Consider the following 26,590-nt stretch of genomic DNA (forward strand, 5'->3'; position numbering starts at 1 on the left):
CACAATAAGGATCTCATTTAGGGAACGTAACTCCAGACTAAGTAAGTCTCGACGCTGGAGCAGATCTGCAGACTGTGACCTGACTGATTTCCAAACCGCTTTCCCGGTTCCTATTCAATGTCAGATAGAATTTGCCTGAGTGAAGCCACGTGTCATTGACTGTGAGGGAGCGGGGGACAGACCAGACAGGGGGGCATAGAGCTCGGTGCTCCTTTAATCGCAAGGGAATGAATGGAGTCTTGCAGCCGATTCCTTCGCAAGAATTCATGCCACACCATCATGTCTTTCGCTTGGCTCCCGAATGCTGATTCACTGGAAGTGACAGAAAGGGAAGGTTCTTTCAAACTCGCCGTATGAAGATCAGGGTGAAGAGTCTCTGTGATCTAGAGATTTAAAATGCCTATGCACCCAGTTACCGCGACTTTAATGTACAGGGGTATCTATACGATCCCTGATATCCTCACCAACCAAGACCCTGTAGACATACCTGAGGATGAACTGGAAGGTTAGTGCTATTCAGCTCTCTTATTTCAGATCTTAGTCGCGTTACCTGTGAGGAACTGTGACATGTTTTCTTTATGCTACACTAGCATCCTGCGTTAACGGCGTTGTCATCACCTAAAACTGTTGCTGTGAGGGATCCGATATTTCTTCTCTGTAGTTAAAATAGAGGATTCTGACTGTGGAAATGTTTAATTGTATTAAGTACGAGAAATAGAAGCATTTATAGACAGGTGAGTGATAGAGCGAGTGCATTAGATAGGGAAAGATAAACAGAGGCATAGTCAAAAATCCATTGTCACAAACACATATGGAATAAATGAAGGGAGAAATTAAGATCAAGAGAAAAGGGGCCAAGTGTTTGTTTGGAATGCGGTGCATTGGCATTCAGCGCGCGTCTGCTGGTATAGTTTTCATTTGCCATTGGTGGGAGGAAGACTAAGACCAATTTTCCTCATCCATGTCGATTTAATTGCTTTTACTGTTGGGGACAATCGATTCAGAATGCAATTTAGGGCTAGGATGGACAGTTTACACCAAACACTTGAGGTCTCCAATCTTAAAAATAAATCATTCAAATAATCTACAAAAATTAGAGGCAAATAATAAACCATTCCCTGGGCGCATGAACGGGTCTTGTACCAAAGTGCGAACGTGTTGCTGGATTTCTTATTCATCTATTTCCGCTCTGTGGATAACTTTAATCAGTAATTGAAATTTGTCATGGATTTAAAGAGATTTGTATGGTGCGATGTTCCAGTTCAGTATCCCCTTTAATGGCCTCCTGCTAAATATACACTAATGTTTGCATATATTCATGAAATCACTTGCTTCTTTGAGAATTTTGTCACGATCGTCTTCGTGCAATAGTTACACAGGTAAATGTTCGGGAGAGCAACAGATTTGATAATGAATCTTGTAAAGGTGTTCCAAGTTAATACCAACCTAAGACCACTGAAAAATTAAATCGAGCTATTGGACTCCTGACTGTATTTTCCAGACATTTGTGTAAGTCCGATATAACGAGAATGTTATAAATAAAATACCGTGTCTTACAGATTGTACATTAACCTCAGTATGAATTTCATTAAACCTAGTTCCTCCCAACAGAGATCCGCGAGGCTTTCAAAGTCTTTGACCGCGATGGAAACGGGTTTATCTCGAAGCAGGAACTGGGGATGGCGATGCGATCACTGGGCTACATGCCTAATGAAGTGGAACTGGAGGTGATCATCCAGAGACTGGATATGGACGGTAGGAGGCAGAATACAACCTCTTGCATTCCACCACTCGCTCATAAAGTGTCAAAACAGTTAAAAAAAAACATGCACGGTGGTTAAGAGTTAGACATATAATCAACACGATGGTTTAAATTCAAGAATTTACACAGGGTGTTGATCAATTCCCATTAGCAGAAATAATTTGTCCTTGATATGGTTCCTGTCGAATTCAGTTATTGTGAAATGTTTGATGAATTGGTCACTCGTTTATTTTCTTTTAAGTGTTCGTTTTCTGCTGAACCAGAACCCGATACCATTTAATAAGATTCGATATCACGGAGCTAAGTGTATTATGGAAATGTTAACGTCCACAGCTGCCGATTAAAATATATATAAGGGTCTGGGAAAGCAACAGGTTTTACATCAAAACGACACAAGGCAATCAAATAAATAAAATCTGAACAGGGTGTTAATGTTGGAGCGCTGGCAGTAGATGCTAGCATTTCACAAAGCAAATAAACCACACTGTAAAGAAGGTTGAAAAAAATACACTACTGTCATTTTAAATCCGAGATGTTATCTGGCCCCAGCGTGTCCCAGGCAATCATACTTACTTCCAATGATAAGATTGGATACCTTTTAATGGAAGCAAGTGTGGTAGCTTGCAATTTAAAATGCCAATGACTGCTTTCCTGAGACTACTGTGTTTAGCTGGTATCAAGGAAATGGCCTCAAACTCACCGACCAGAGTGCGCATTATTTACTGCAGGGGAGTGTATTTAAGAGGTTCTTAACGGCAAAACGTTGCTACGTTTGAGGTGTAATAGTCTTAAGCATTTTGAACTGTCCCGATGTAACCTCGTCATCTTTGGGTTGATTACCCAACCTCGCTGCCAGTTGAGTTTATGAATGTTGATCTCGTCAAAGCTTGGCCGGAATGCTAATGTCAAGAGGAAAACATTGGATAAAAAGATGGTCTTTAGCTACTGAAGAGTGAGTCAATCTCAGAGTAAGATTGTGTCCGAATGATCCAGGAAAAGGGAGCCTGGATTTGCCACGTTTTTTCAAGAAACTCTGAGCAGCAAATCTAATATTTTATCTTCACTTCTCCTTCATCAGACGATGCCAAAGGACAATTAATCTCTTGTCTGCATCGCTAAATACATGTTCAGTTGATTGTTGTACAGTTGTCTGCTTCAGATGCTTCAATTTGTTTTTAAAATTGTAAATAAATACTATTTGTTACATTAGCCTGTAAACACGCTGTGGATAATCTGCTATACTAAATTGATTGATAGGCTAACACCAGGCTATGTGTATTCCGGGAGGCGGAATGCGGATCATTGTTAGTCTGCGGGCCAATCCCCTGTACAGGTTAAATATTCAATAAAAATGACCGCTTCTGGATAATAAGAGGCGAGATCTGTTGAGCGAAACTGCTCAGCTATTGTTCAAAGCAAAACCTGAAATCATGACAACTTGTGGCTGTGTGGTAGGAAAATATCACTCACAGGTCACGTAGGTTCTTTAAAGTTTAAATGAGACCAGCATTGGTTAAGATAATGTCCAAAAAGAACGAAAAGTAACTTGAAGTGGAGTCAGAATTGGTGAAGGATAAACCACAACAGTCAGATGAAAATGAAATGCAATGCCTGGAGGTAATGGGAATATGCAAACTGAAGGGAAGAGAAAATAAAGATGAAATGATAACTTCAGTGCCAGCATGAACTGGAATTGCACCGACAGAAGATATAGCAACACAATAAAGAATCTGGCAAGAAGGAACGCCAGTTCCATGACGAGGAGAAACAGCGACAGCATGTTCTCACAATGGCAGAGAAGGACACAGTTACAAACCAGATAAGTGCGGTAAGATACAGCCAGCCCATAATCTGATACACAATAAGTTTACTAAATCTAACCATCTCCCAAATTTGAATAACTCTGAGGTCATAGGTGGTTTCTTCAGGCGATCTGAATTGTTAATCGGGTAACTTTTGTTCTTTTCCTATGGGGAAAGAGCAAGGGGACTGGGACGAATTGGATAGCTCTTTCAAAGAGCCGGCACAGGCACGATGGGCCGAATGGCCTCCTTCTGTGCTGTAAGATTCTAAGAGTATAAGGAAAGGATAGGAAAAGTGCCATAAGTCTAAAAGTATGCTTAGCACTGAGAGGCATGTTTGGAATTAGATGTGAACAGTCTATAGATTGAGATAAAGTTTAATTTGAATCTATTTGCTTCACAGTAGGGGGCTACCAGTACAGATCTCCCTCTGTTGCTGCTTCTTAATGGTGAATGGGATCATTAGGTTTCTTGTCTTTCAAGATCTAACGTTCTAATCCCAGTTGATTTCACTGGTATGAGCAAGAGACTGAAATTCCATGGCACTCAACCAAAAATACAAAACATTAGAAACTTAGTGATAACAATCTAACACTGTAGTTATACCATAGTGACCAGTTCCACACTAGTATCTATGACATGAAATGTACAGCCAAAAGACCAGAGTTATACTCCCAGTTGCACAAATTAAAGCCAGCCACAAAGGAGCTCTGTGCACTCGTGCATGCTTGGGTGCCTGTGTGGTGTTCCACACCCCAATCTCAATGTTAGGAAAGCACAATAACAGCATCTGTTATCTCATAATATTAGATTACATTCAATGTTTAGATAGTTTCCAGGTAGTCCAATAGACCACCCACCTACCCAAGCACTTTTGAAAATGCAGCTTTGCATTGGGCGGGAGTTATACTGCAGCCTATGTGAACTCAAACCAAATGACGCAGCTTTCTGGTGAGGATCTCTTACTGCTTCATGATCTTTACCGAATTCTGGGGTCAAGTCAGACCAAGATCCGACACCTGAGTTATACTGTAACTTTCACATCAATGCACACCTGAAACTTTGCTTCAAATCAATGCAAAAGTGGCAGTATAACTGGAGTCTTATTGGCTACAAACGGTTGCTGAAATTAAAATGTTAAAGTGGGAAGGCAATATTCTGCTGATAAAAGCAGATTTATAGGCATTTAGGGGAAGCTAGATAAGTATATGAGGGAAAAAGAATAGAAGTTTTTGCTGATAGGGTGAGATGAAATAGGGTGGGAGGAGGCTCGTGTAGAGCATAAACACCGGCATAGACCTGTTGGGCTGAATGGTCTGTTTCTGTGCTGCAAATTCTATGTTATTCTATGTAAAAACCACAAGGCATAAATGATTAACGAAGTGCAGAGGATTAGTAATACTATAAGTCACACTGATTGCTTCACTTTCAAGTGTTGACAAACTCGCTGTAGTTTTATGATATTGATGTAGGATTATTACCAACCTATTTTTATCATAAAAAGCCCAACTAAATCTGTAAGTGTTTCCTTAATGGAGCAAAAACCACCTGCATATGAGGTGCTCAGCAAGACTGCAGAATAATTCTGGACCGAGGTTTGGAAGCAAATTAAAAATATTTTGAAGATAATTTTCCTTTTTAAAAAAAATTGTGCTTGTAAATGATATTTTTAAATAATTGTGTTCAGGGTACTATTGAATGTAGCAGCCTATATTCTATCATCCCAATTACAAGGTAAGTGTAGTTTTATTGCAGGAGGAGTGGGAAATGGGAATGATACATTCTGATGCTATAACTCAAGTAAATATATTACTTAACTAGTGCTATAGTATCTAAATGCTTGGTTCATAAATAAAATTGAATTATGACCTAAAATTAATTTTAGAGTACAATCTCACCCTTTGTATATGATTTTAGCAGCTCATTTTCTTGGAGTATGTCTGCCCTTGTGCGGGACAGGAGCAATTCTCCGGAAATGCACTGGATTTCTTCAGGCTCAGGTGTGCCTTGAATTTTCTGTCCTGGGCCATTAACAAAGGAACATAGGAATTGCTGGATGAAGAAAAGGCCAAGGTCCATCTAGTTCGCCTTCTGCCATCCTGGTAGTCGCATGATATCATGATAATGGAATTGTTGACTGATCATAGCAATCAATCTTTATCAATTAGTCTACAACAGACCCAGACATGACGCAAGGAAAACCCCAGTGGTGGAGAGCTTTGGGAAGCATAGGTCCAATGTCACCTGCGTTGCTTGGGTGTAAATGATGGAAAATATATCATCTGGCATATTCCTATCATATCCATCTAATTTGAATATACTTGACCATATTAGGGCTCATGTATTTACATACCCCTGTCACTTCTAGCCGAAACCACACTCAGAGTACTGTGCTCAGTTCTGGTCTCCATCTTACAAAAAGGATATAGAGGCACTGGAGAAGATGCAAAAAAAGATTTACAAAGATGATACCAGAACTGAGAGGTTATAACTATCAGGAAAGACTAAACAGGTTGGGCTCTTTTCTCTAGACCCGGTAGAGGTCTTTAAGATAATGAAAGGGATTGATAGGTTAGACGTGGAGAAGATGTTTCCATTTGTGAGGCAGTCCAAAACTAGAGGCCATAAGTATAAGATAGTCACTAATAAATCCAATAGGGAATTCAGAAGAAACTTCTTTACCCAGAGAGTGGTCAGAATGTGGAACTCGCTAACACATGGAGTAGTTGAAGCAAATAGCATAGATGCATTTAAGGTAGGATTCCCAACTCTGGTTGGACATATTCCAAGCGGTTTCATCACATGATCTCCTGCCTCCAACTGTCCTGTCCTGCCCCACACTCCCGCCATTGGTCACCTGACACATCCATCCTCGCAAGGCCCCGCCTTCCCACGGCAATTGGAAAGTAATTGGATTCTCCATTACTCAGTGATTCTTGATTGTCATTCAAACAGCCTTTTTTTCCCATTTCCAATATTTTTATAACTCATAAACAAAAGTGTTGAAAGAAAATGAAAGAAAACCACTTTTTTCTAATTCCGCTATGGTTTTTCTCCCAGTTTGCTTGCAATAGTGTCTAGGAGGTCATTCTTTAATTGCTGGAGACTCCAGGACAATCCTGGAGGGTTGACAACCCTAATTTAAGGAGAAGCTAGATAAGTACATGAAAGAGAAAGGAATAGATGGATATGATGATAAGGTAAGATGATGTAGGGCGGGAGGAGGCTTGTGTGGAGCATAAACACTGGCATAGACCAGTTGGACCAAATGACCTGTTTCTGTGCTGTAAATTCTAGGTAATTCTATGTGAAAAATCCCAGAACTGGTGGTGGGCATGGAGAGAGGGACATGTGCCTCCCCAATCAATCTCCCATCACCGTCTATTGCAGTTTCATTGGGCAGTTGGCGTCACTCCAAAGGGAAATCCTGCCCATAGTTTTTAAGTGTCATGCCATCAATGGACTCTGTCTTTCCTTGCGTTAATTACCATAGTGACACCGGTGATAAGCGAGCGTTCCACACAATGCAGCTCTGAGATTCTAAAACAAGTTCTAAAACAAACTTCTTTACCCAGAGAGTGGTGAGAATGTCGAACTTGCTACCACACAGAGTGGTTGAGGCGAATAGCATAGATGCATTTAAGGGGAAGCTAAATAAGTACATGAGGGAGACAGGAATAGAGAGTTATGTTATTAGGGTTAGAGGAAGTAAGGTGGGAGGAGGTTCGTGTGGAGTATGAACACCGGCACGGACCAGTTGGGCCGAACGGCCTGTTTCTGTGCTGTAAATTCTAAGTGATTCAATGTAACTCAAGCAAGACAGAGAGGTATGAAAAAAAGAAGGAACTTACATTTATGTAGTTTCTAATGTATTTCACATCCTCAAGATGTCCTAAAGTGCTTCACAGCCAATGAATTACTTTTGAAATATAGTCTCTGTTGCTATACAGGCAAATCTGATAGCCAATGTGTACACTGCAAAGTCCTACAAATGGCAAAAAGAGATAAATGACAAGTTAATTTGTTTTTGGTGGTGTTGGTTCAGGGGTGAATGTTGGCCTGCATATTGGGAGAGTTCCCCTCTTCTTCTTTCAGAAATACCCTGGATCTTTTACTTCCACTGAATAGGCACACAAGGCTCTCAGTTTAACCATTCATCCAAAAGACAACACCTCTGACAGTGCAGCACTCCCTCAATACTGCTCTGAAGCATGCCCCAGTCCTGGTGTGAGGCTTGAACCTTCATGACTCAGAAGCAAGGGTGCTGCCACCGAGCCAAGCTAATACTGTCACTCAGTGGTAATGCATTGACTATTTTCTCATCCAGAACCTCATTCATGTGTGGTTACAATTTAGTGAAATGTGCAATTCCAAATGAATTTAACCTCATTCTAGAAGGTTGTGGGCATAAATTTAAAATGCTACTTAAGATTCCTAATCATACTTATAAAGAATTGATACACATGGAAACTGTGGTTAAAGAGGAAAAAGCAAAGAGAATTTCACGGATTTGAAATCATTTTCTAGAATTTGTGTCGGAGGATTTAAGGGGATCAAGGGATCCAAACCCTAACTCAAATGGCCTAGAGAGGCAGGCATTATACACCTTTACAAATGTCAGGAAATCAGCAAGTGGGTGCAATTCACCATACCGGATGATTGAGTAAAACACCTGGAACAGGACACATCAGTATACATGTTTCCCAGGAATTTGATTTTCAACTAAGCACAATTCTTAGTGCACTGGTTAATGCACTGATGTAAAATTCCCAAGTGTGCTATTTTGGCAAAATTGTTAACCAGTTATTTACTGGATGAGCTCATTGAGCTATTTGGGGGAATTCTGTTTACTCCTGGTGGGGATAGGACTGCGCGAGAGTGTGATCCTGGGGGGAAAAGTACATGTTGCTGCCTACATCAGAAGTTACTCTGATTTGTAGCTTGGTCAGTATAAAAAGATAAATCAGATTCTCAAAACAATTCTTTTCAACAGTAACATTATAGACTATTGGATAACAGTTTAGTAGTTCCAGCAGTCTGCACTGTTACAGAGCTGGAATTGTAAAAATGTATCCGTAACCAGCTTCACAAATTGGACTTAATCTAGTGAACATAAACAAATCATCACATTTTTCCATATGCTTTCATTTTTTGAATTAAATAGAGTGCATTTACTCATGACTTGTCTCCTAATTAGAGGACTAGCAGCACTGTGTCATGACATCTCAACATCTATCCCAATGCTCCTGGTAATCCTTGAAACTCACTCTATTCATTGGAGCGTCTCTCTGCCATTAAGATGATTTTTCCACTAACACTTTTCTGTAGCTGTTCTCCAAGCTTCATCAATCAGATAGAAATACACTTTCCAGGGATTTGTTAAGGTCCAGTTGTCTCACACTTCGTCCTGCTGCACCTTATTAGTATCACCAGTTAGAATGATGCTAAAACACAAATAGCAATAGAGGACATTTTAATCACGAAAATTTCCTAAAAAATACATTAATCATCAATCAATAAAATGAAAATAGCTTCAGCTTTAGAAAGCTCTCAGAGGCTCATGTCTCTGAATGACCGAACAATAATCTACTCAATGTAGTGAGCTACCAATGATATTAGAAACATTGAGTCAGACGCTGAGACATAACCCCTCCATACCCCCCCGATTCTCTCAACTTTGTAAAAGAAAGACATGGAAACATCAGAATGTTTTTCACATCTTCAGGGGGCTTGTGCCCGCTTTAATATTTGCTCCTTCCCCTTCAGGTGCAACAGCAAGTGCCCAATGCATCACCATTGGATTTCTTTGCTGTTCAGTGATGGGTCAGGGCCACAGTGAGGTTGAGGTAGCGGGTGAAAGTCTCATCCCGATCATCTCCGGCAGTGACACTGCATGATTTATTAAACATAACTATTTGGAATTTGCAAAGTGTCTATAGTTAATTGCATATGCAACACCCGTCCCTAATAATTGGTTAAAAGGCTTATTGCTGTGTTAAACTTACATTGGAAATTTGCTAAATAGCACTAATACTGCTCAAAGTAGTCTTAACACCTGGCTGCCATTTTCAGTATGTTGGTAAGTCAATGTAAAAATTACCACTTGTTACCCATTGTATCTTTTTTTTAAGGTAGTCTCTAGATCTTTCGTGAAAAATACAGAAAGTAATTAGATCCCACTGGACTACTATTTATTTTAAACATTATTTGAATGTGATGCCAGTAATCTATCAACTAATTGACCTTTTAAAATCCAAATATATGTCGATCAGTGTTGTTTTAATTTCAGTTGAAGAAGAAAGTCAATACTGGGGGCATTGTGCATCATATAATGTGCACACATGCATTGTTATTTTTGCTCCACTCACATACATGCACTGTGAATGGACCTGTGGGGATACTATATAACTATATATGCTTCATCTCCCTCGTGTTGTTTGCCTGTGGACATTCACTGCGGAGACAAATATAGACATGAAGATAGATAGAAAGTGCTAATGCGACATTCGTCTGTGCTTCGTGCTGCTTTGAGGATTTCTACTCCTCCAAAAATGTATTAACAAACATTAGCAATTTTTTTTTAAAGTTTTGCTTGATAAAAACTTGTTAAAGGTCATTTATGAAGAACCCATGAAGCATTCTCAGTTACATAGTCAAATCAAAAATAAGACATTTTACTCAGTCAGACCTGGTATTAATAATCTTAACAGATAGGAAAATTTTGAAATATCACCACAGTTGTGACAGAAATAAATAGGAGGTTTTTGTCAGAGAGCAGAGGTCCAGCAGCCATTGATAGATATATTGCAGTGGAGGAGAGGCCAGCCTAGAAACATAGGGAGCAATTTTAACCTAACCCGCTCGGCGGGAACCTGACAGGATTGGGTAGGCCGACGGTTTTACACCCCACCCGATTTTACTTTCCACTGAAGTCACAGAAAGTAAAATCGAGCAGGATGTGAAATGGATGGCCGACCGATCCCGTCAGTTTCATGCCAGGCAAATTAGGTTAAAATTGCTCCAAAGAGATCATAAATGAATCAATACTTGCAGCAGATAATATTCAAGGCAGTTGGGGGGCACCAAAACAGAGTTATTTACTGGAACAGAGAGGAGTAGAGTGTGAGGAGGCTCAGATTCTTCAGGGAGGCTGTGACTCAGAAATGTCTCCTGGTGCACAAGGATCTGGAGAGGCATTCAGCCATCTGCAATAAATTACCAGTGGCAATGAAGGGTACGACTGGCCTCAACTTTGATGCTATGGGGATCCTCCAGGCACACATAGAGGACAACTCAGCAGTTAGGACAACTGGCACTTCTTTGTGCAATGCAAAAACTACGGAGTGAATTAATATTACTGAGTTGTGCCTTGGTTGTGCTGTATGAGTTTAATGCGTTTTTCTGGCATATTTACAAAGAATTACATAGACATCACAACATGGAAACAGGCCTTTCAACCCGACCAGTCTGTGTTGATGCTTATCCTCCACACGAGCAGTAGTCCTAATCCCATGTGTCCACCTTGTTCCCATATCCCATTATTCCTTTTTTCTTCAACCACCTATCTAACCTATTCTTAAATGTTGACACGGTCTCTGCTTCCATCACTAACTCCAGTTGTGCATTCTGCAGCCTCACAACCTCTGTGTAAAAAAGTTTCCCCTGGTCTCTGTCTCAAATCTCTCACATTTAATCCTCTATCTATGTCCCCTCATTTTAGACCTCAAAATTACTGAAAACAATCTGTTTATATTTATTCTGGCCCATACCTTCATAATTTTAAACACTTCTAATAAATCACCCTTTAATCTCCTCTGTTCTCATGAAAGCAGCTCCAGTTTTTCAAGTCTTTCTTCATATTTGTATTTTCTCCTACCAGGCTGCATCCTAGTGAATCTGTGCTGTGCTCTCTTTATTGCGTGGAACCCAAAACGACACACAGTATTCCAACTATGGTCTTATTAAGGTTTCATATAGATTCATCAATACATCTTGACATTTATATTCCACACCACTTGCCATAAAATCCAGTATTTTATTACCTATTTTTACAGCCTTATCCACTAGAAACCTTTAATGTCCAGTGAACCTGAACCACCAAATCTCTCTGCACTTCCATGTCACCCAGCTTTCCCCCATTCAAGGTATAATTATTGCTTTTATTTTTCTTTACCAAAATGCAGATTTACTGACAATAAACACCATCTGTCACTTTTTTTGCCCATTCCACCATCTTATCAATGTCTGCTTGTAGCTTCTTTTGATCCTCAGAATTAGCTACTATGCCTTTAAATTTAGACACCACTCCCTCTAGCCCCATATCCAAATAATTGACTACACAGTGAACAGAAGCAGTCCCAGAGCAGAGCACTAGAAGGCTCCTCATCAATCACCACCACTCCTCACAAGTGCTTGGTGCCTCACCCTATGATTCCTCGTATATACTTCCCCTGAAGTGTGTGCTGGTAATTGCTTCAAGTGGGGGTGGTGACCGTTGGTATTTTACGGTGACTAGATTTGGCTTGCGAGTGACTGTAAATGATGCATTTTGAGTAAATAAACACACTTATTCCTGATGCTCTATTATATGCTTGAGCACAATTACTGTGTTGGGAGAGACTGGTGTGATATATGCTAATCATTCAATGTCTGAATAATTACATACCATGAGTTCTTTGCTATCTTCTAATCTTCACAGACCCCATGCCTTCAAGTTCTTGCTGCCAAAGAGATCAACAGTAGCTCTCTCAAACAGCTTCCATGCTTCATTGTCTGGGAGTCCACCACCTGTTTAATGTTGTGCCCCCTGATTGTGTGTGTTTTGACTTGAGACATAATACTATTGGGAACTGACATATGGTCATTTGACCCACAGAATGGTACCTTGTAGTACATCCTCTTATCCATCATTGGATTGTATGATGTAATTTGCATAACTACTATTTTTGCTTCTAATACCTTACTTACTACGTCCTTGTTAAACTTTTTCAGTGTCACTACAACACTTTTTGCACATCTTTTACAACCTCAACTTTCCACCATGAGCATATGTATATGTCCTCAGCTGCTACTTTACAGTAATATTCATGCCTTCCCTTTGTGCTTTTCTGTGAGTTTTGCAACTTCTTTCTCACTTCAGTCTGGATCCATCTGACAATCGACACAGACTTCATCATCTTTGCCACAAGCTCTCATGCTTTCCACCTCATTTACATACTTGAGAGTCAATCTCCCCCACCAAAAACGTTCTTGCAAAGTTCCATACCAGAATTTACGGAGCCTGAACTGTAAAATGTGAATTTCTCTGCAGCCATTTTCTACTAATGTTGCACACTCCATAGCTGCATTAATTAAAACCTTGCACCATTCATACTAGTCAGGTGGCTCATTAGCTACTTGAGATGTGTTAAAAGAATCATTATTGTCAATGGTGTCTTGATTGGCTGCTTCTTTCATTAGTGGTAACAAAATCATATTCTCAGAAAACATATATTTCAAAAACATGCAATCCAGCAATTCTTTTAGTAGTTTGTTAATTTTGACCAAAAAAAGCTACTTTGTCCTTTTGTCAAAAAATAGCATCATCTTGGAAAAATTGAGCTTGCTGGCCGTCTTGACCATAGTCAGTTCTTGTGTCTTTACTGTAAACTAATTGGAGCTGATTTTCATTTCGCTTCCATCCTGTTTTTCAGCGTTAGTGGTGTGGTAGCGGGAATAAAATCAGAAAAATAAAATCTCCGACTTACCACGAGAGGCCCACCTGTAGCAATTTTTGAGCGGGTCTCAATTTGGGCAGCAGCATTGCTGCTCGAAACAGGCAGAAGCCTAATAAATATATTAACCTGAGACTCCTATGATGCAATAGGATTTTTTCAGATTCAGTGCTGTCACCGCTGCTTCCTAAACTCACCCACAAATTATGGGCGATACAGCGCGGGAAATGGGCAGTACCAGCTGTATTTAAATTGCTGTAAATGTTTGGCAGACATCTTGCTTGTAGTTCTCAGTCTTTTTTGGGTGCAGAATTGCTGAGATTTTTTGCTTGCAGTGGCCGGTCAACCTTCAGGGAGCTTTAGGAAGTACTTGCGATGCTGTCTTTCTGAAAATGAAAATCCTTTTGGCTATTCCAATCTGGCTAGAGGAAGAGGAGCAACAGCAACAAGTGGAGGGACCACTTGCAGCTGCAGATGGTACCGCATTGCCTGTTGCAGTCAAGGTTACTACGACCCTCAACTTATTTGCCTTCGGCTCCTTCCAGGCTGCAACAGGGGATATAGATACGTCATTCAGTCTGCAGTTCAAGCTTGCATTAAGCAGGTGACAGATGCCTGAAACAAACAATGTTATCACATTCCCCGTGGGCAACCAGAAACAGCAGATTAGGGCTCTGGGGTTTGTGTAGATTACAGGCTTCTCCCAAGTTCGGGGCATCACTGACTGCGCACACATGTGGGCACGCCTGTTGGCTGCATGAATCTCAAGGGCTTCCACTTCATTATTGTGCAACTAATCTGTAATCATCAACAGGACATCATGCAGGTCTGTGCTGCTTACCTGGTTGTTGCCATGACGCTAATATCTTACGTCAATCATCTATCTCCCCCACTCTTTGACCCGGCACAGCAAGTCAGAGGCTGGCTACTTGGGTCAAGGGCTAACCCCTGCACACCTGGCTCATGAGTCCTCTCAGAAGCCTATATTTGCCAGCCGAACTGCACCTCAACCAGATCCACTGGTCGACTCATTGAGCAGACCATTTTCGTGCTCAAGCAACAATTCCTCTGCCTGGACTGGGCTGCTTCCAGTACAGCTCCGAGAGCGTGTGCTGTATCATAATGGTTTGCTGTATAACTTTACTGTGCAACAGGATCAACACATGGAGCCACCATTGGATAAGGACTGCAGCGGTTCAAGAAGGCGGCTCACCACCACCTTCTCAAGGGCAATTAGGGATGGGCAATAAATGCCGGCCTTGCCAGCGACGCCCACATCCCGTGAACGAATAAAAAAAAACCAGATGATGAAGCCAATGACAGAGAGGATGGCAAAGAAGTGGGCGGGCACCAACACCAGCCTGCATCTAGAGCTCTTGGTATCAGCTCATAGTGGACTCCTCCACCATCTCCGTTATGTGGCGTTAGCTCCCTGACGGGCTGTCCAATGCACTGAGCAATTGCTGGTGCTCATATGAACAATCCCTGCCCCTATCCACATTAGCAATCTTGTCCAACATCTGTCTCAGTCCCTCAACCGTCCAATAAATTACTTCCACTCAAAGATCAACATGTCACCTGATATTGCAGTCACCAGCTATTACAGGAACACCCTGCATACAAAAATATCAAAACAGTTTATAATTTTACTGGCTTAGACAAATGCCCATAAATTAATTATCACCATTTAAGAGTCCCTAGTACCTGTCTTAAGAGCTCTCTTATCTATTTTAGTGCTCCTACAAGGTGATCCACCAATGGCTGCAGCCTGGGAGGTGAAAGACTACTGTATCTCAGGCAAGGGCACCAGAGATCCTCTTGGGCGGTGACCTCTAGGAGCTTGGGCCTGAGAGGGCCGGCTGCAGACTGCAGCATCTCAGTGGCTTCCAGGGCAGTCTGGCACCAGGGTGGGCATTAGTTGAGAGGGTGGTGAGGGTGCGGACATGCTGTCATCATGAGAGAGTAACATGTTCCACTACCCTTGCATGACTGGCCCTGCTATGGGGCTGTGACTCAGCACTCTCAGTGGTCTACAGAGAGCAGACTGTAGGACGTCTATTATCCATTCAGTCTCCCAGCCTGTCCAACCCAGTATTGCTTGCCCATCCTAGTTGCTCTGACGGCATTAAGAGTCACATGTAGGGCAGACGTAGTGTGGGATTGGAGTCACGTGTAGGCAGACTCCCTTCCCTAAATAGGGCAATTAGATAAGCGCATGAGGGAGAAAGGAATAGAAGGATATGTTGATAGGCTGAGATAAAGTAAGGTGGGAGGAAGCTCGTGTGGAGCATAAACACTGGCATAGATCTGTTGAGTTGAATGGCCCATTTCCGTGCTGTAAATACTATGTAATGACATTAGTAAACCAGTTGGCCTTTTAGAACAATCTGGTGGCTTTCATGGTTATTTTTCTGGTGCCAACCCACAAATTACCAGATTTATTGAATTCAGTTTCATAACTTGCCATGGTGGAATCTGAACTCACAGTTTATCTCACTCTTTTCTTTTTAAATCAAAACTTCTGCATTGACTAGCTGACTAGCAATCCTAGGTGTGTTTATAATTGGATGCAGATTAAACTTAAATGTCAGGTCGTAGCGAGAATGTTCATATGACATCAACCACCCCACCCCCCCATTACAATATAAAAATGAAGCTGGTGCCTCAATCTGGTTGGGAACCCCCAGCATCATTCAGATGCCCTTCACAATGCATGTAATGTGCATTATGGACAACAATCTGATGTGACTACTCCATATTTGTGCTACATTACACCTCAAATTCACTTTTTATAGGGCATAATGGAGCAAAAATCCCAGAAAATGTTTGTTAAGATTGGGATACAAGAGCTCCTCAGCATGAAAACTTAAATACCAGGCTGCTTGATACCTTTATCTTCATAGTATTGTTTGAATGGTTGCTCTAATTTTTTCTTTTATATAGAGATGAACTTCAGTCAATATAATTTTGGAAAACTAAGCCGAGATGCCCAAATTCCTTATACAAAATTTATTGCTGCGGAAAATGCAATATTTTGGAAATGCTGTTCGTAATTTTAAAAGTCAAATTAAATCTATTCTAGTTCACAAGATAGATTTGGATGAAAAAGACCCTTCAGTCCATTTGATCTGATCCTTCCAGAATACCAAGTCTACCAAGGTTAAGGAACCTAATGGAGGTATTCAAAATGATGAGGGATTTTGATAGAGAGAAAATGTTTCCTCTGGCAAGTGGGTCAGTAACCAGAGGTCATAGATTTAAAATAATTGGCAAAAAAAAACTAATGGGGAAATTAGGAGAATTGTTTTCACACAGAGGGTTGTTAGGATCTGGAATGGACTACCAGAAAGGATGGTGGAAGCAGATTCCATAGGAACTTTCAAAAGGCAATTGGACATGTACTTGAAGAGGACTAATTATGGGGAAACAGCTGGGGTGTGGGACTAAATTGGACAGCTCTTACAAAGAGCCGGCACAGGCACGACGGTCTGAATGGTCTTCAGTGCTGTAAGATTCTATGATTCTATGATTTATGAATCATAAGTACAGACAAAGTAAGTCTCGATGGTGGAGTAGTTCTGCAGACTGATTTCCAAACGCCTTTCCCAGTCCCCATTCAGGTGGTTAAAATAGTTTGTGTTCACATCTTTGAGATATAAGTCCCTACTTCTCATTCTAACAGTTCATTATATTTTTAACTTTGGGGGGAAAATTGGATAGGGCCTGTTTTTGGGTGAGAGCAGCACGATCTGCTATTACCCCGCGCGCAATGGTCCCTGCACAGGCAGGACGAGATTTTCGTCAGGCCTGAGGACTCACCTGCAATCTGCGTTGGAAATCAGTGTTGAACGAGCATTCCATGCAATTCTCACTTTCCACCATCAGGGGGAGCTCCAATCTCTTAAAGGCAGGCTGTCTGTTAGAAATCTCTTAAAGGTAGCTGATACCTGTTATTTGCTGAATATAACAGCCTGCTGTCTGCATGGAGTCTGAACGGAGATCAGACATTGCACACGTGAAGCACAGATGCAGGTTCCATCCTTATTTTTACATACTGATGAGTTATGTTAAAACATTGAATAAAGGTTGTGCACCACAAAATCCCACATCCACCAATCTGCATGCCAGACCTCACCAATCTGTCGATCTGAAAGTCCATTCAGCAAGGTTCACTGCTGATGCACCAGAGGCCTTGGTGCAAGAGGTGGACAGAAGGAGGGACATCCTATAACCGGGGGGGTGGTTGGAGCAAGAGGCCCTCCAGACATACACCCAAAAGGCAATGGGAGGCAGTAGGTTACAAAGTCAGTGCCAGGCGCAGTATGAATGCAGTACAGGAAGAAGTTCAATGCTTTGACATGAGTGGTCAAGGTGAGTGAGGTCAACTGTCAAGTAGCAGCTCCTACCAACTGCACCACGAGCAGCATCCACTCCTCCACGCACTAAACCCCCCAACACCCACCTACCAACAAACTCTTTCCATCAGAACTCAACTCTTCCAATCAGATGTTTCCTCTCACCCTCACACATTACCACTGTTGCAAGCTGCCGAACCACAACTCACAGGCCACATACACAGGCAGCTATTCATAAATGACAGGCATATTGCCCAGACCCACGTCCCGCTTTCTTGCAGGAGAAGGTAGCGCATATCAGTAGGCAGCAAGTGGCAGTAGCATTCAGCCCCTCGAGCATGTTCTGTCATTCAATGAGATCATGGTGGAGCTGTGACCTAATTCCGTATTTCTGCCTTAGCCCCATATCCCTTAAACCCATTGGTTCACAGAAATCTATCAATCCCATATTTAGAATTCACAATTGAGCTCGCATCAACTGCCGTTTGCAGAAGAGCTTCCCAAACTTCTCCCAACCTTTTCATGTAGAAGCATTTCCTTACTTCACTCCTGCACGTCCTGGCTCTAAATATTAGGCTATGTTCCTGCATCCTCATATTCAAGTGTAGGAGACCTCCAAAAACAGTTGTAAATGTGTGGGCAACCATAAGTAATAATCCAGCCACTAACCTGTAAATCGTGCATAGTCCCTTTTAATAGCGCTGGTAGGGGGTTCTCCAGGCACTCTAAGACACATTCAGATGGTCGGGGTTAAGTTTGTGCATTGAGTTGAGCATTAAGTTCCAAAATCGTGTGTATCACTTTAAATCAGCGTTGTACACTGATTGAAGCCATTTTCTCCCTACTTTACACGATTCCAGCGTTCGTTATCTGCGCCTGCGTTAACTTCTATACCAAGATGGCGTCTACCGCACGTCATGCGTGCGCGTCCAAGACACCATCTTGGATGTCGGAGAGGCCGTGTAGTGCCGAAATAACGGGCGTTACACAGCCCAATTTAGCGCCCTATGTCTACTGCTCCAGCATTTATATACTTGTTAACCATAGCTGTAGGATATGTCAGACTTCTCACTTTATTATAGAAAGCCAAATTAATCCTTTACATTCAACTTTAATTTTCACTTAGTTTAATACTGAAAACAAATCACAAAATGATAAAATGTATTCTATTTGTACGACTGTTCATTTTACTGTAAAAATCTGTACAGATGTTAACATGGTTTAATGCTATGGTTGCAGGCACTTAATGCAATCTGTCAATCAAAGAGTGGATGACAAAATATTTGACATTTAGAGCATTATGAAAAAAATTTGCTTCAAGGAATAATGATGAATCATGCATGGTTTGGCAAGATTATACAGTTTTATCCCAATTTAACTAAGGTCATAATTAATTCAATTAATTTAGATCGAATGGCTATATTTTAATATAGTGCATTCATTTTTTTAATAAAAACAGTAGATAGAATAACTAGGGTGAACAGGATCGATGGAAAGCAATAATAAACTTTTCTTCTATTTTAATCAGAACCCCGAACCTTGCTCCCATGCGAAAATATGTCCAAGGAATTATTGGAAGAAACAGTTACTTATTAAGGACTGTTAAAGCTTCACATCTGATTTTTATAAAATTAGAAATGTCAGCTCAAGATCTTTAGCCATCCTGAAATATTTTATAAATATAAATAACAACGATTTAAATGCATTCAAATATTTCCATTGATTCTGTAGTTTGCACTTTATAGTCTGTGCATGGTAAATTAGTTTGCAATGACTTTCTATGTAAATCAGTTGAGGTTAGCCTATTAAAATGATCATTATGATCAGAGAGCTCTTTGTCAAAAAAAATGGGTTCAATCTGGAATATTAGTGGAACAACTATTAGGTTGCTTTCTGTTCCAATTGATCTTTTTCTAACTCCATTCCTAGTTGCGAGAGACAATCAATGTTTTACATTATTTTCTCTAAATTTGAACTAATGAGCCATTACACTTCCTCCTCAGTTATTGAATGCTGAAGTCTCATCTCCCAGCATTGTATTTCTATTGATACTGTTCCTTTAAAAAATAGGTTTTATTCAAAAAAATCACTATAAATACAAAATGATTTTGTTACCCCTTAGTTTCATTTTCCAATATTGTATCCCCAAAAAATCAGCCTTTATGATGCTAAAAATAAAATCCAAGCAGTGTTATTTGACTTTAGGAAGCAAAGGCTGCTGTCAGCTGGTAAAGTGTTTAATTCATTCTCACTTTGGAACAGCTGTTTACTACATCTCCTTGTCCCTGACATGTTCCCGAACAGTCCTCCTTCATGCCGCAGAACTCCTAGGCATGAAATCGAAAGGCTTCCTCCATCTCATGTGCCAGATCCAGGGCCAAGTTGTGAGGTGGAGTTGTGGCAAAAAGGGGAAGTGGCTGCAAGGCGGGAGGGCTCCAGTCTCCACTGAAAGGGGAGTCAGGCATGGCTCTTTACAAAAACCCAACAATAGGATCTGGATTAAGTTGTTAGTGATGAGTAAACCTGGTATACTGCATTGGACTTCGACATATTGAACACCAAGGTGTCTGGTCCTGTGTATGTTCTACCACCATGTTAAAAGCAGATGCCTAGTGAGGAAACTCTGAGACTTGGGACGACAGCTGCTGAAAGCAGTTACCTGGAGACCGGATATGAGAACATGCTAACCTATCCAGGGCTCAGTACCTACCATAATTTAGTTGCAGAAAGGCAAGCAGCTGCTCCTGAAGCTCTGCACCTCTAACTGATGGAAGTATTGTTCAATACGACATGGTATGTACCCAAGCTTCATGGTACGTGTTCAGAAGAAAGGTGGCTATGCACTGACTGATGTTATGCTAAACTGTGCTGCTCCCATGCTGTTTGTGAGGAGCTCCTGGTACCTGCTGTCCACCTGGCAAGGGTTCAAATCTGCACTTGTCGGTTGTATGATTAGAGATAGACACAGTCTCTTTCGGGTCAAGGTGGCTCCGAGATTACTTGCCTGCCCAATGAAAGCTTGGTATCAGTTCACCCTCTGTGGTAGACACAGTAATCTGATACTTGTACAGCAGCGCCCCGTTAATGATTGACCAGACTGCCTGGCTTGCTACAGTGACCTGGAGGGGTAGACCTGTTGTTGGGGCAGGGTTAAGGCTCCAGATAACCCTGCAAACCAATGTCCCAAAGGGTAGGGTGGTCCTAGCTGGACAAGCAGCAGGAAACATACCAGTGCTCTGCACTGGTAAGCTGCGCAGTTTTAGTTGGTTAAACTCCAGCTGTACCATTGCTCACAATTGGGTTTCTTAAGCCTTGGATCTGCTAACCTGTACCTAAATTCTCTGGACTTGGGTAAGTAGGATGCGCCTTGGGACATTTTTCTTCGTTAAAGTCTGCTATATAATTGAAAGTTGTTGTTGTTGGATGTATCCCTGAGGGGAGAGAGTGAATGTGTGCAAACAGAAACTCTGCATGTGGTTTTAGAATTCTCAGTAGCTTGAATTGGCAAGTCTTAAACATGATGATGGGTTTCCATGCATGTCAGAGACCTGGCTGAGCAAATTTAAAAAAATTATTGTCTCTTTCGTGGCTTTTTCCTGTGCTCATTTTTCTATCGAGTTCTCTTTCTTTTAAAAATAAATCAACTCAATGCATATTTAATTATGTTTCTACAAATATAGTGCTCCAAATAAAATACTTCCATACTGTGTAGATGTAATCTAATTATCTGCTCAATTGCAAATATACTTCAATTATAGTATATTAGCTACAATCTTCGGCCTAGAAATTCGATGGCGCTGCGCCCGTTTTTTGGGAAGCTAAACAGGTGCCTAAGTTTCCAATATGGCGGGCTGAAATGGCGCGCTCTTTACGAGCCGGAAGTGCGCAGCCCGCCATATTGGAATAGGCAAAAAAATAGGCGTCCAGGGCCAGTGCCTGAAACAGGAGTTAGGCCCTTTACGTGTGCAACTAAGGAGGAACAGGAGTGCTCCTCCAGACCCCAAACTGAAACCGTTTCCAGCCACTACTCACCCCCTCCCGATCGCCGTCTCGACCCACCACCCCCACCACCCCTACCTTTAGGATGTAGAATCTTTAAAAATGATTTCACAGTCTCTAACCTTGTCCAATAGTGTATGAAAGATTAGCAAATAATTCAAACTACATGTTACTAGTGTTGATGAGTGGTAGTAAATCTACTGTGTTACATGTGGGATTTGTATTTCTCCAAGTATCCATGCGATCATGTCTAACTTTTAACACATTTCAGTTTATTCCTGTGCATGGCCATTTTGAACTTCCATCTCTTTCAGCTATTAGATGGTTTAGACCACTTACTACAAAATATCTGCAGTAAGCTGCAAGGAATAGCTTCAGCTGTGAAATTCTTCCGAAATCGATGCCCCTTCACAATTAGCTGATAGCAAGCACAGAAGAGCTGAACGATGCCCATTTTTTCCCACTCCCCTCTAGGTGGAAAACCTCATTATCATATTAATTCCATTTTGTAACCCAGCTGAGATTAGACGAAGCTCGCCTGGCTGTTACACCTTGTGTGCTGCAGTCAAACAAGTAGATTTTTACCTTACAACTTGGCAACACTTTACTTAAATTATAGAGGACTTAAGTAATGGATTAGATTTAAAAAGAAAAAGAAAATGTGAGAATAATCAAGAATGAAAGATAGAGGGACAGGAGAAACCAATCCTGCAAACAAATTCATCAAATACTTTATATATATTGGGCCAGAATTTGTCGGCAAAATAATGGCCAGTTTAATGGCACACACCGTTATTAGTGTGTAAATCATCCAGCAATTTGTGGCGAGGAAGAGATACCCCATGAGTTGCGAGGCCGTCAGCCTCACCAAAATGGCAGCTTGCCCTCAACCTCCCCGTGAGTTTCAAGAAATTGCTGCATTTGCACACTAATTACCAATACAATACCAATAAAACTCATTGCTTTTTAATGACAAGATTCATATTCCTGCAATGCCGCTCAACCCCTCCAGCCCAGAAAGGGAATAGTTCAAAATGTGGAGTCTAATTCCTGCAAGTAGTAAATTGTTCTTAGAGATTTTTAAAACTTAAAATTTTTTTTAAAAACTTACTTTTCCTTTCTGTCTCTTTTCTCTCTCTCTTAATCCAATCTTTCTTTCCCTCTCTTTATTTCTTTTTCTGTACCTGATTTGACTCTAATTCCCCCATATTTCCTTCTCTATTGTTCCTCTGTTTCTTTCTCAATCCTTAAATTTCATTGGTCCCATCGTTCACCAAGGTCCCATTGCCCTCGTCACAGCGTTATCAGCTCGCACTTTCAGCAATTTGCAGCGTAAACATTTTCGAGCTGAAGGGTGAGGGAAAAAGTCTAACTAATGCGGCACGATGCGAGATGCTCCGCTCCAGCAAATTCTGGGCCATTGTCTGTACACATTAATTATTTCTGATCCACTAACTTTTCTACTTGCTAATCTTTCATACACTACTGGGTAAGGCTATAGACTGTGAAATCATTTTCTTCATTCTACATCCTAATGGTATTACTCTACTGATTTCAACATCAGAATTTGTAAGAATTCCTGATTACTGGAAATGAGCTATGGTGGTTCAATACTCCAAGATAAAGAGTTTTATCAAATGTACTGTAGAAGCAATTAAAGTATATTTGCAATTGAACAGATCTTCATCTTCATGGTACAGAATTCTTTGAAGTATTTTATTTGTTGTAATATAATTAAATATGCATTGAGTTGATTTATTTTTCACAGGCAGAGAACTCAGCAGAAAATGAACCCAGGAAAAAGCCATGAAAGAGACAATAGGGGGGAAACATTCGATAGGGCATATTATTGAGTACAGGTAGTGTGATCTGCTATTAACCCGCACCCATTCGTCCTGCCTCAGTACTCACCTGAAAGCTGCGTTCAAATCCAGGCCTTGCACGCCGATTCAATGCAATTTGCACTTTCCACCAATGGGGGAGCCCCAATCTCTTAAAGGGAGGATGTCTCCTAAAATCTCTTAAAGGTAGATGGTACCTGTTATTTGCTAAAAATAACAGTCTGCCATCTGCACGGAGTCTGAACGGAGATCAGACATCACACTCGTAAAACACAGATGCAGCTCCCGTCCCTAAGTTTACACGCTGATGAGTTATGTTAAAACATTGAATAAAGGTTGCGCACTACTAAATCCCACATCCTCCAATCTGCATGTCAGATCTCACCAAACTGCCGAACTGAGTTTGTACCAGGCCTGCGAGAGTATGTGCACCAAGGTTCTCTGATGATGCACTAGAGGCCTTAGGGGAGGTGGGCAAGAGGCCCTCCAGACAAATGCCCAAAAGGCAGTGGGAGGCAGTAGAGGACGAAGTCAATGCCAGGCTCATAGCACAACGAACATGGATGCAGTGCAGGAAGAAGTTCAATGCTTTGATATGAGTGGTCAAGGTGAGTGAGGGCAACTGTCAAGTGGCATCTCCTACCAACTGCACCACTAGCCGCATCCACTGCACCACGCACTACACCCACCCATCACCCACCTACCAACAAACTCTTTCCATCAGCATTCAACTCTTCCAATCAGATGCTTCCTCTCACCCTTACACATTACCACTGTTGCAAGCCACCCATCCACAACTCACAGGCACACACACTGGCAGCTATTCAACCATGACAGGCACATCGCCCAGACACATGCCCCGCTTTCTTGCAGGAGAAGATGGTGCCACATCAGGAGGCAGTAAATGACAGTGGCATTTAGCCCCTCTAGCCTGTTCCGCCATTCAGTGAGCTCATGGTGGACCTGTGACCTAACTCCATATACCCACCTTAGCCCCATATCCCTTAATACCCTTGGTTCGCAGAAATTTATCAATCTCAGATTTAAATTTCACAATTGAGCTAGCATCAACTGCCATTTGCAGAAGAGCCTTCCAAACTTCTCCCACCCTTTGTGTGTAGAAGCGTTTCCCAAATTCACTCTTGCAAGTCCTGGCACTAAATGTTAGGCTATGTCCCCGCTTCCTAGTATTCAAGTCTAGGAGACCTCCAAAAACAGTTACAAATGTCTCGGCAGCCAGAAACAATAATCCAGCCACTAACCTGTAAATCTTGCATGGTCCCTTTAAATAGCGCTGGTGGGGGTCCTCCAGTCACTCCAAGCCACATTCAGATGGTTAGGATTAAGACTGTGCGTTGAGTGGAGCGTTAAATGGATACAATCAGTTGCACACTGATTGTATCCATTTTCTCCTTACTTTCGGCGTTCGGTATTTGCGCATGCGCTAACTCCTATACCAAGACGGCGTCCAGCGCACGTCATGCTGGGAACGTGCGTGCGCAGCCAAGACGCCATGTTGGCACCTCAAGAGGCTGCGTACCGCCGAAACAACGAGCACTACATGGCCCAATTTAGCGCCCAAGTTGTTTAACTATCTTAATTGGCGACTGCTGTCATTGACAATGGAAGGGTTAATGACGTTCAATTGGACCTCATTTATATTTCATGTTTGGTTAATGAGAAAACAAACCGTCTTTTTTTTATAACAGACATCCTCTTAAAACTCACAACTTGTTTCTGTCATTACTATCACTAGGAAACTTGGATGATGTCAATAAGGCCATCATTGATCTAACTTAAGGAAATAGCCCACAGTAATATAATATGCGGTATGATATTGTAATACAATCCTAAGAAATTTTCTACACTTATTTCCAGCTTATTAAACAGAATCATAGTAGTTTACTGCGCAGGAGGCCATTCGGCCCATCATGCCAATGCCAGCTCTCTGAAAGAGATATCCACTTAGTCCTACCTCCCTGAGCTTTCCTCATACCCTTTTAAATTTTCCTTTTACAAATATTTATCCGTTTCCCTATTAAAAGCCATTATGGATTATTGGCTATAACATACCTTTTAGATATCATTCTATAAAGTAGGAAAGAGAAGATATTGTTATTTAAGTCGAAAGTTTTTGGGACAGCAAATCAATATTTTTTAAACCTCTTAGTCCCAGAATTTCCTTCTCTTTTAAAACTGCTATAGTCATGCTGCAGATTTAATGTTTCAGTTTGCTCTATTTGATAAAATGCAATAAACTTCAAATGTTAAAACTATGGATATTTTATGATGTTGATGTAGTTATTATTTACCATAATTATGCAAAACTACAACTTGTATTTATAAAGCACCTTTTATGTATATAAAAACAACCCTAGGAGCTTCGCAATTGAGATAGTTGGGGAATGAATGTTGAACCATGAAGGATGGGATTAGGAAGGATGTCCAAAAACTTGGTCAAAAAGACTGGTTAGAGTAGATTTTTAAAGCGGGAGAGAGAAGTGAAGAGTTGGAGGAGTTTAGGGAGGGACCTCCAGATAGTAGGGCTGACAGCAGGCCCTCTGATGGTCAAGGAAAGGGATGCACAAGAGGCCAAAGTCAGAGGATGAGGATGAAGGCAAGGACTTTAAATGCATTGGGGAGCCACTATAGATTAGCAAGGAAGGGCACAATGGGCAAGCAGACTTAGTGCAGGACTTAGTGCAGCTCAGATTTGGATAAATTGAAGTTTATGGAGGTTATATGGACAATCATGAATATGAACCTGTTTACTTAACCATGTTCAATCCCCACTGCACTACAATTTATTCTACATTTCAAATAGTAATCTATTATTATTGGCTATCAGGCAACAAAGGAATAGTATTTACAAAGGTTGTGGTATTCATTCTTGGCCTCTAAGCTGCATCATATAGCCTGATTCAGCTCAGAGGCCAAGACTGAATACCACAAACTTTGCAACTACTATTTCTCGGTTGCTTGACAGCTAATAATCATATATTTCTATGGATTTGGTGTTTTGAGACCAAGGGCAAGCCTCAGGTTTGCTTGCAGTCCAGTAATACAACCAGTTTCTTGTTTTTCATGCAATATTAATGTTCAGGAGACTGAACAGGAA

The 26,590-nt window shown here is 41.2% G+C and overlaps 1 protein-coding gene across 1 annotated transcript in view; it reads left to right on the top strand.

Annotated features, from left to right (window-relative positions):
* Positions 1-396: 396 nt before the first annotated feature.
* Positions 397-26,590, top strand: part of LOC137342374 (calcium-binding protein 7) — a 57,374-nt gene continuing 31,180 nt past the window's right edge. The window contains exons 1-2 of the mRNA XM_068006303.1: positions 397-505; positions 1,612-1,755. Coding sequence (XP_067862404.1) covers positions 397-505; positions 1,612-1,755 — 253 coding nt within the window. The remainder of the gene's footprint in view (positions 506-1,611; positions 1,756-26,590) is intronic.

Source organism: Heptranchias perlo, chromosome 25 (genome assembly GCF_035084215.1).
Source record: "Heptranchias perlo isolate sHepPer1 chromosome 25, sHepPer1.hap1, whole genome shotgun sequence".
Classification (NCBI taxonomy): domain Eukaryota; kingdom Metazoa; phylum Chordata; class Chondrichthyes; order Hexanchiformes; family Hexanchidae; genus Heptranchias; species Heptranchias perlo.